The sequence below is a fragment of the Delphinapterus leucas genome, chromosome 9, assembly GCF_059928025.1.
Source record: "Delphinapterus leucas isolate spDelLeu-1000000601 "Yukka" chromosome 9, BTC_Dleu_Yukka2, whole genome shotgun sequence".
NCBI lineage: Eukaryota > Metazoa > Chordata > Mammalia > Artiodactyla > Monodontidae > Delphinapterus > Delphinapterus leucas.
In genome coordinates this window covers 103211236-103221699 of record NC_143137.1, presented here as the reverse complement: position 1 = coordinate 103221699, position 10464 = coordinate 103211236, and the positions used below count along the sequence as shown (strand labels likewise).

Sequence of the window (10464 nt, the reverse complement as noted above, 5' to 3'; positions counted from 1 at the left end):
GCTGCCCCATCCCTCACGCGCAGCCCAAACCCAGTGCGGGGTGCAGAACATAACATAACGCAACAAGGTATATATTTAGTATCGGGTTGGTCCCCCCCCCCACCCCGTGAGCAATATGAGGTGGCTGTGCACTCAAAGGGCCACCCTTCTCGTCCTCAGGGCGCGCTCCTGCTCCCCTCACATCTGCTGCTCTCCTGGTCTGCTGGGGAACAAGGCTGCTCTGGGCGATGGGGCACCAAGTCGTGTGTGAGAACCAGGGGCCAGAGGCCAGGGAAACTGTACGGACCCCACTCACCCACACACACGTCTACACTATTCTCCTCTCATTCCTCCAACACTCCAGGCAAAATCCTGCCTCAGGACCTTTGTACCTTCTCTCTTCCCTGCCAGCTAGGTGTCCGCCCATGCTTGGCCCTCTCCTTTCCTCCAGGTTTTTACTAAAATGCCTCTGTAGCAAGAGGCCTTTCTTCATCTCCCTATTTAGACTTCATCCCTTTTCATGTTTTTCTCCTAATCACTTACCAGCACCTAAGTATACTCGGTATATTGTTCACTTATTTCGCTTATGGTCTGTCTCCTCCACTACGATTTAAATGCCACGAAGGCAGGGATTCCCATCTGTTTTGGCATCTGCTGTAACAAGTGCCCGGGAGAGGGTAGCAAGCAGTCCTAAGTACCAATTGAATAAACGAATGTCTCCTTTCTATTTTGGGCACAGGGTATCCAAACAAACTGGGGTCTGAAGTCATGAAATCCACACGAAGGCTACACTTTCATTTTCTTTTATTTGTGGCACTAAAAGACCAACAGTAGAGACAGTGTGGTGTGAGAGCGATTGGCTGGATGCCCTGGCCGCCCTGGGGAAGGTGAGTGGCATTCATCAGACGACGCAGAGCAGTTTCCGTCCTACGTGACGCCCGGCTCTGAAATCGTGAAACATTCGAAGGATCCCGCCATATCTGTTTCTTCATTAAGACAGAAATTTTATTTCAGGAATTCCTCTTGATTTCTAGTCATCTCTTAAAGAGCTTTTCCTACAGCCGTAGTTGACCTCTAAGATAAATACCAGAGACTGGGTGCTGTGTGCTATGAGAAGCCTGCCACGTGATCCACAGCAGCCATTCACCTGCCGGGCAAAAGCATGGAGACCAAACCCACACTGTGAAACACCAGCACAATTTTGATCTGATCCGGACCCAGCATCCACGCTTCTGCCCCGCAGAGGATTTCTAAGGCTCCTAGGGCAGCCTCCGGGCTCCGTGCTCAGCCCTCGGTTGGGGAGGGCTGCGCTACATCACAGCCCGCTGGGGGACAGCATTCCAAGTGGGCACTGCCATCCACTCCAACGTCCTTCTGATCTCAGCCAACACCTCAGGAGAACTCAGACCTGCCAAGTTCATACATCACGTTTGATTGTTATTCTGGGTGATCATGGTTGATTTTTAATAGCTTTAGTTGGACAGATCATGGTCTGCCACCCTCCATGAGGTTTTCACCCCAAATGTTTGAGGAATAAGGATCCAATACTTTCATTAGTCAGTGATGTCACCTTTGAAAAAGCCTCCCAACTCTTTTTTCTTACATCAAGTAGCATATGACATTCAGATTGTTTCAATTGATTTATATATTTTCCCTAGAATTCAGAAAGATTTTCAACAACTAAATGGTTTTAACCATCTACATGTGGTAAGTCTCCAAGGTCCAAAATCGGTCTAAGGCATGATTCTTTCCACTTTGTCTATCAATGTAATTAAGTGTGTTGGGCTCCAGCGTTTATAGTCCCATTAACCTGCCAACAAGAACAGTTTATTGGCAACTTTAAATATTCAGAGGCAAATACATTTCCTTGGCACAAGCCGCGTGGCAGAGTGGCATCCCCGTCCCTTTGAACCGTGATAAAGACTGAAAGTCAACGAGGCGAGTTTTGGCCTGGAGACCAGGAAGCCACCAGACCCCTATATCCCTTGCCGGGTGGTGCTCGTGAGTGGTGAGCATCCTGCAGGGGGGTTTCTGCCACGATCGCATCTTGTTGCTGATTCACACGAGCAAGGGCACCTGCAGTGAAGAAAGAACCACAGTTACTCAGGGCGTGAAGCGGAGCCCAGGGTGCAGGTATCCGGGTGCTGAGGACCTGTGTGCCAATCCCTCCTTGCAATATTCCTTTCCCAACACAATGAGTGTTTACGCTGTACCCATCAAACTTTTAGCCCCAAGGAGAAAACTCTCAGAAACACAAACAACATGCCTGAATGCTTTCAGTGACTGGCTACAGCCTTCAGGAAAAAACATCGGGAACTGCTGGAGGGTCTAAGATGTGTCTGCAGGTCCCTGAGCTTCTCCCAGAGCCGTCAGCCGGCCCCAGCCCCGGCCTTCTCTGAGCTCCCTCCCGGTCTCTGAGTCTGTTAGGGGTCCCTCTTCTGGGCTGGTCTCTGCATGTGGGGTTTCTCCTTCGGGGATGCCCCTTTCCTACTGGAAAACGAGGACTCCTTCTTCAAGAAGCGTTCAGACCATCTCTTGGCCAAAGGCATTCCTGCTTCCAGTCCTGGGTGGGCAGATCCGATCGCCCCCTTGTGTTGCGGGTTACCTGGCCTGCCGTGGTCTCCCAGCAGCTGTGTCTGTCACTGCTGGTGTGGGGACTCTGGGGCTGGAACCACGGCATCCATCCCCATCCCGTCCCCGGGCGCAGGACGTGCTGGGTGCCAGTGAGTGGGGGTGGGGGCGGCTCCAAGGGGCGACTGCAAACCCACACGTTCCCAGCCCACTCGATGCATGAGCTCACCCTGCCACTCTGAGTCCAGCCCTGCATGCTCCTGGGATGCCCAAGCGCAGAATCTTGAAGGAAACAGTTCCATGCCTCTGAAGGCCAAGGTGAGCAGCATTTTTAAGAAAAGCGACAGATTCACGTGAAACCATGTGAAAGGAACACTGGATTTCTCACCGTGGTTCCACCGAGCTCAGCACATTCAAACTGGAACAGCGCTGGGAGCTGGGCATCTAGTCCTACTTTTCAGTGCGTTATCAGAGCGAACATCCAAGGACCCAAGCAGATTTCTTATAATGCCAACAACACACACCACCTGGAATATTTCCTGTGCACTTACACACTGTAAGTCTCATCTCATCAGAACTTCAGCTCAACTCAATCACTGACGCATTATTGCCATTGTTATCACTGTGGGTACTGCCTCCAATATAAAGATGGGAGAACCGGGGTGTAGAGTGCTGTCTCGGCCTGGACCAAATACTAGTAAATAGCAGTCCCCAGCGGGCTCATCTGAGAAGAGAACATGGCCCCAGGCCATGACCACGACTGCAGGGTTCCACCCGCTCGTTTCTTACGAGCACACCGGCCCATCAGTGTCTCCTTGGCTGCAGCGGCGTCCACACCGGCTGAGAAATGAAACGGGATGAGATGTGGAGTTTGGGGGCGTGGAGGGAGGAGACTGGACCTGCTGATTTGGATGGAGCCCATGGGACACACACGGTGGACGTCAAGGAGGGCACTGAAGATTTGTGTCCGATGCACAGGGCAGCTTAGGCTGGAGGTGGGATCGGGGGCCAGCGGTCTGGACGGTGAAGGGTCTGCCTGGGAGAGTGAGGAGATTTGGAAGACAAGAGGTCTTGGGACTCTCTCCAGGGCCGCATGCAGCCTTGGGCAGAGGAGACTCAGAACGTGGCCAGAGGGGCAGGGGAAATGTGCAGCGCACTGGCCGAGCCGCGGGGAGTGCGCGTCCACAAGGATGCACGTGGTGAGAGCAAACAGTGCAACGGGAACCAGGGGCCCCCAAGGGTGGGAAACACAGATGAGCTTATGTTTAAACATTATGTTAGTTACGTTTTCAATGGGTTTTTCTTCAAACCCTAGACACCTTTAGAAGTGAGCCACCTCTAACTTCAAAACAAAGATTTTAATTGTCAGTTTGGAAAAGCAAAATCAGTTTGCTACAGAATGTCCAAGACACGGGGAAAAGAGTGTGTGTGTTGGGCAGAGAAGAACAGATTGAGCCTGTTATTGGAAAATGCAGCCAGCATCCTGTTAACAGTACGTTTATCCCATTTCCTGACCTTTGAAAAGGCACAGGAGAATAAAGGGCGCTATTCTTGCATCCAAGGGTACTAGCAGCATTGTGACCTTGACGAGGGCGGTTCTGAGAGCGGCCAGGAGGAGGCCGGTGGGGGATGGATTCTGGGGAAACGGAGTAGCGCAAGTGGGCAGCACATCTGGAAGCTACAGTGAAGGGAAGCAGAGCTAGGCAGTGGTGGGGTCGGGTCCATGGGAGGGGGAGGGATTTTTAAAAGGTATCTTTACTGTTATTGTTTTAACAAATTAATTGATATATGATAAACTGCACGCATTTAAAGTGTAAAACTTGATATGTTTTGACATATATTTATTTATTTTTTGGTCTGGCTTTATTTTTGGCCTGGCTTCTTTCACTCAGCATAATTATTTTGCGATTCATCGATGTTGTTGCGTGTACATTCCTTTTATTGCTGGGTAGTAATTCATTGTATGGATATACTGACTTTGCATCTGGGCTGGGCGAGTCTCAGGCAGGGGGTGCCCCCTCCTTCCCTGGTAAATGGGGATGATGGGATTTGCACTACAGACCCGCCCGGTGAGGCTCGAGGTATACCTCATCGCGTTGTCACCAGCACCACCATCACTTCGTCTCATCCCAGCACCAGCGTCCTGGTGGCCGGGATGAGATGACAACCGAACGGAGGTTTGGGGGTGAGGCAGGAGACATCCTGCACGCCTCGGTCACCTAAAGCCTGGCCCGACTGGGAGAAGCCACTTTCAGAAGGCGGTTCCAAGTTGCTAAGGTAAACTTCCCAGGACACAGAGGGGTAGTAGGTGGGACTGTGACCCAGTGAGGGGAGCTACAGGGCAGGCGAGTGAAGGAAGCAGGGGCTGGACATCACCTGCTCTCCTGGCAGTGAGCCTGCTTCACACTAGCCTGAGTGTCGCTGGTGCAGAAGACCCGGGCTGGGGGCTATTTGAATCCCTGGCTGGTTGAGACCTAGAAGGGGCTCTCATCACCACTAATAGCAACAATGATGGCTGCGTGCAGATTGTAAAAGTTCTCAGTAAACTAAGAAAATATCTAGGAAGGAAAAGGAGAACTCCTAAATTTTGGTGTCAAGAAGGAAACTGAAGAAGGACAGCCTTAAAAAGCTCTGACTTGGACAATTCAACAAAGACGGCTTGGTGATGGAATTGGCCACAAGGTAGCATAAACCACACTGATGGCCATTAGTGTCAACCCAAGCTTAAAGCCACACTGGTAAGGGATTGCTATTTAGGTGGGGCAGGGGAGCGTTCTGCTGCCCAGAGCCCACTCACATGACCAGTGGACCTGTCCCGGGATGGGTGTGACCAAATTCAGGTGGGCAAGGAGAACAGAGGGCACCCCCCGGGGGAGGAGGGCGTGCTGCAAGGCGCAGCTTGGAAGAAAAACACTGGAAGTGTTCCTGGCATCCCAAAGGTTTCAAGCTTCCTGAAAGATTCTTTCTTATTTTGGTTGGACAAGAAGAAAATCAATGAAGGGACAAAGCTTGCAGTTTGAGGCCAAGTCAGAAAGCTGTAAAAATATCCAAGTTTAATTTTGTTTCCTCACCTGCCAAGGAAAATGATGTTTATACGGAAAAAGGTAAAATGAACAGTGGTGACAGAGGGCTGGTGTCCAGGGGAAGGAAAGAAGTTGTCAGGGAGCGACAGGATTCTCTGTTTCAGGTCCCTTCTTTCCACCCAGACAGATGAGTTCCTGGGGGGGGGCGGGGCTAACGGATTCCCAGGGGACCCAGCCGTGCAGCTGTCAGCCAGCTTTGCAGAACGGGAGTGGGACCGTTGGCAGAAGACTGGAGTTGTCCGGAACTTACCTTATTCTCCAAAGGAAAAGAAGGTGGTTTCTAACAGTGTGAAGTGGATTCTTGGCAAGTTTATCACGACTATGAAATAGATGAGTTCTGAGCACGGGGACCCCAAGTTGCACTCGGCCACTGGTCTGGAGAGCCAGGCAATATGGTGGCAAAGAATGGGCGCCCTCTCTCCCTTCCCCCAAAAGATAGTTACTGAGCACCCACTCTGTGCCTGGGGCTGTGCAAGGTGCTGGGACCTGCTGGAGCTCACGGTGTGGCAGGAGGGCAAGCTCACACAGGAGTTACACAGATCACTGCTGAAATTAGGCTGCGATGTGGTTATGGGGGGAAATGAGGTGATGCTCTGTTGGGGAACCTCCTCCAGCCTGGGGGCTGGGGGAGACTTTCTGGGGGCTTGAGGTTAATCCAGGAACATGCAGGACGACTGGGGATTAGCTGGTAACACTAGGAGGTGAAACGTTTTCCTTCCAGGAGTAGGGAACCGCACCCATGAGGGCCCTGAGGGGTCACTGCAGTGGTGACAGGCATCCCTGGGTTCCACCTGCAGGAAAAACAGGTCACATGGAAGGTCTGTATAGGCAGGATGGTCACAGGGCAGCAAAGACAGAAATAACCTGTCTGTGCCTCTGAACTCTCCGAACTTCACTGAAACACATCAAAGGTCTACACTGCGCGTTGCCGAGCCCAGCATGGCCTAGAGTTGCTGCTGCAACTCTTTTCTGTCCTGGCTCAGGGGCTCCCTGGGCTTTGATGGCGATGGTGTCACATGCCTAATCACTTCTCACAGGGTCTCCTGCCAAGGCCAAGCGCCAGGACACACGTGTGATCTGAATCAGTTAATTCCTGTGGTGGGAAAACACACACCTGGGAGGGCCCAGCCGCGGCGTGCCCACCATGGGGCTTAATGAGGCATTTCCCAGAGGCGTCCGCCCGTGCCGGGCTGACGCGGAGTCTGGCTGGGCAGCGGCACTGACCTAGTTAAGGCCAGGACGAGGCCCTCAGGACATCTGTGGCCCACTTTCCCATCTGTGGAATGGAAGCTGCAGACTTTCAGTACAGGAAGGTCTGGACAGAGGAGATGCTTGCTCTCTGCCCTCCTTGGAGCAAAGCTAGGACACACGAGGAGAAGGTCTTGGGGCTTTCACCAGGTCTCTAGCTTTGTGAGATGTCCCTAAGGTCAAGGACAAACCCCCAACCCCTTCTTTCTCTCCTGGCTGAGAGTCCCCAGGGGGCACAGACAATGCTTCATTCATCTCTCCATCTCAAGCAGCTACTACAGTCCCTGGACCCTGGTGGGTTCTCAGGAAATGCTTGCGAAATGAATGGCTGGACGTGTGAATGTGTTAAATATAAACACGGATTAAAAGGGCACTTGGTGTCCATTCCAGGCCCTCTGAAACAACGCATTTAAAACAGACCGACAAAGGCTGTCCAACGCACACAGTTTCACCATGAATAAGAATGCAGGATGGAGTGGAAGGCGGAAGCGGATTCTGGGGTCCATTTGAGCCCTGCCCCCAGCAAGGGAGGGCAGTGTCCACTGCGGAAGGGGCAGCAGACAGAGCAGAGCTGAGGATGCTGTTATCTGGGGCTGGAGGGAAGACACAGAGTGGGCAACGTCTCTGACAACCGCAAACACCGAGGCGGGGCGTTCAATTCACACTGTGGAGGGAGGCAAACAGACTTCCAATCGCCCTGAAAAGTGGCCAGCTCACTTTTAAGGTGGTGATTCCTCCTACATCAAATCGACCCTCTGGTCTTTTATCATAAGCAGCATCGTCCCCGACGCAAAACGTGTGTTCAGGGAAGGGTGAGTAACTGTGCCCGCCTTAGCAGTGAGAGTCCCTCACCTCTGCCAGCTCTCCCGGGACAGCCGGATGCCCTGCTTCTCCTGGAGGCAGATGCCTGGAGGACTCACGCACCGCAGCCCCCCACGCCACCCGGGAGAGCCGGGAACACCCCGCAGTCCAGGACGCTATCCTGGCTACATGCATCCCGGAGCATCACTGAACACCAAGGATGAAGGAGCCTCTGCTCGTATTGAGAATCCACAGACAGCGCAGCCCACACTGCTTGGATCCAGGAGTCCCACACTTAGCTCACTTTCCTTGAGGTGATGCAACTTTAAAAGCCCAAAAGGTGAAAGAAAGCTAAAGAGGCAAAGCTCAAGCGGCTCGAGGTGTAAACGCCGTAACACACCCCAAACTGCATCTGCTGCGAAGCCACGGAGACATTCACGGCCAGCGCCCCGCAGACAAGTGCCGCCTAGCTAGGCTCCTCAGGGAAGGCGCAGTTGGCCCTGGTCACCTGGATCGCACGTGTGTCCCCTGGTGTCACAGGTCTGCTGTTCCACACCAATAGGGAGGGCGAGGCAGTCGAAAACGAGGTCAGGTGCACACCTCCAGGAGGACAAACATTGGTTCCAGGTGACGCTGGCCTGGCCGCACCTGGGTGTCCCTGATGGAGGCTGAGCTGAGGCTTCTGGGTGGAAGGTCCAGGTCCTGGCCTCCGAAGTCACATGTCCTTCGGCAGGTTTTACGTGGCCCTGAGACGCAGAGTGTAAGCAGGGGAGAGGGGAGGGGGTCTGGGTCGCTGTGTAGAGCAGTGACACAGTCCTGTCGCTCAGCCCTTAGGCCTCTAGGTAAGATGTGGTGCATTGGGTAGACAAAGGGACAGGGTCTCCCAGGTCACCCTCATCGTGCTCACTCAGGCCCAGCTTACAGCCCAAGGGCATCAAAACCTCAGACGCGCCAGACTCACTGCCTCACCCTTCCCAGGATGGGTAACGCAGGTCCCAACACTTAGATTAATCGAAGAAACAGTCCAAACGTGGGCTTTTGACTGCCATGTGAAGCTGTTGCCACAAAGCTGAGATCCGGATGAGCAACGGCCTGGCCTCAGCCCCCCTGGACCTTTCCTGCGGGCACTGCCAGGGCCGCGCTGCCCGCTGTGTGGATACACACACACACACACACACACACACACACACACGTCTGTGTCCCGCCAGCCCCTGGCCAGCAGGTCCCGGCCCTTCCTACCACTGTCCTTGTGTTTCTCCCCGCTTTCTTTCTCGTGGCACAAACAGCTTCCTCTGCTCTTTTGGACAGTTCGCAAACTTGTTTTTTAAAATTATTTTCTGGAAGGTATGGGCACACGTTCTAAGAGAGAGAAAGCCTGAGGTTCAAGGTTGCAGTGGTGGCCTCTCCCCCGCTGTGCAAGCCCAGGCAGGCTTTTCTCTCTGGGCCCCTGATCCATGTGACTCCTGCGAGGTGGACAGAGTAACAGCTATTTGAAATGACCCAAAACCAGCCAGTGAGATGATGTGTACGAGAAATGAGTACAGCCTTCATATAATTACAGTCAGCATTACTCAAACTGTATCAAAAGCTCAAAGGACATGGATAATTATCTCAAACCTCAAAGTAAAGTGACTTGATAAATACTAGAAAATTGCACATGAGTAGGCTCAAACCCCTGAAAATCTGACTCAGCATGTAGATGTCCTGTGGTTCTCACTTTGAAACAGTGTTTTAGAGACTCGAAATCGTTCCCTCAGACCAGCCAGACCATCAAGGTTGATAACCAGCTGTGCTGCTTTGGATTCTCTGAGAACGACCGGCACTTCCTTTCTCTTTCTTTTTCTTCTTTTTTTTTTAACTGAACTATAGTTGATTTACAACACTGTGTTAGTTTCAGGAGTACAGCCAAGTGATTCAGTTAAATATGGATGGATGTATATCTATACTATACACGTCTGTTCTGTCTCAGACTCTCCCCCATGGGTTATTACAAGATGTTGGGTAGAGTTCCCTGGGCCGCACAGTAGGTCCTTGTTGATTGTCTATTTGATATATAGTAGTGTGCGTCTGTTAATACCAAATTCCTAATTTATCCTCCCCCGACCTTTCCGCTTTGGTACCATGAGTTTGTTTTCTATGTCAAGAGTCTGTTTCTGTTTCATAAATAAGTTCATTTGTATCATTTTTTCAGATTCCACATATAGATGATATCATAAGATATTTGTCTTTCTCTGTCTTTCTTACTTCACTCAGTATGGTAATCTCTAGGTCCATCCATGTTGCTGCAAATGGCATTACTTTGTTCTTTTTTATGGCCGAGTAATATTCCATTGTATATATGTACCACGTCTTCTTTATCCGTTCCTCTGTCGATGGACACTTAGGTTGCTTCCATGTCCTGGCTATTGTAAGTAGTGCTGCAATGAACACTGGGGTGCACGTATCTTCTCAAATTAGAGTTTTCTCCAGATATGTGCCCAGGAGAGGGATTGCAGGATTACACGGTACTGTTCCCCATAGTGGCTGCACCAATTTACATTCCCACCGACAGTGTAGGAGGCTTCCCTTTTCTCCACACCTTCTCCAGCTTTTATTATTTGTAGACTTTTTGATGATGGCCATTCTGACCGGAGGACAGGCACTTACTTTCAATTGATATTGCAATGTGCTTGGAGGAAAGAGGTTGTCTCAGGGTTGAATTCCAGAGCTGCCTTCATCAGAATCCACATGGTCCATTTATTAGGACACTTATTTAGCCATGCACCCCAATTTCTTCACCTTT

General features: G+C 51.6%; 1 protein-coding gene across 16 annotated transcripts in view; it reads right to left on the bottom strand.

The window, feature by feature from the left end:
- Nucleotides 1-766: 766 nt before the first annotated feature.
- Nucleotides 767-10464, bottom strand: part of COBL (cordon-bleu WH2 repeat protein) — a 259723-nt gene continuing 250025 nt past the window's right edge. For all 16 annotated transcript variants that reach the window (XM_089917916.1, XM_089917920.1, XM_022593180.3 and 13 more), the window contains one exon: nucleotides 767-2055. In XM_089917916.1, the coding sequence (XP_089774042.1) occupies nucleotides 2038-2055 (18 nt within the window). In that variant the 3' untranslated portion in view covers nucleotides 767-2037. The remainder of the gene's footprint in view (nucleotides 2056-10464) is intronic.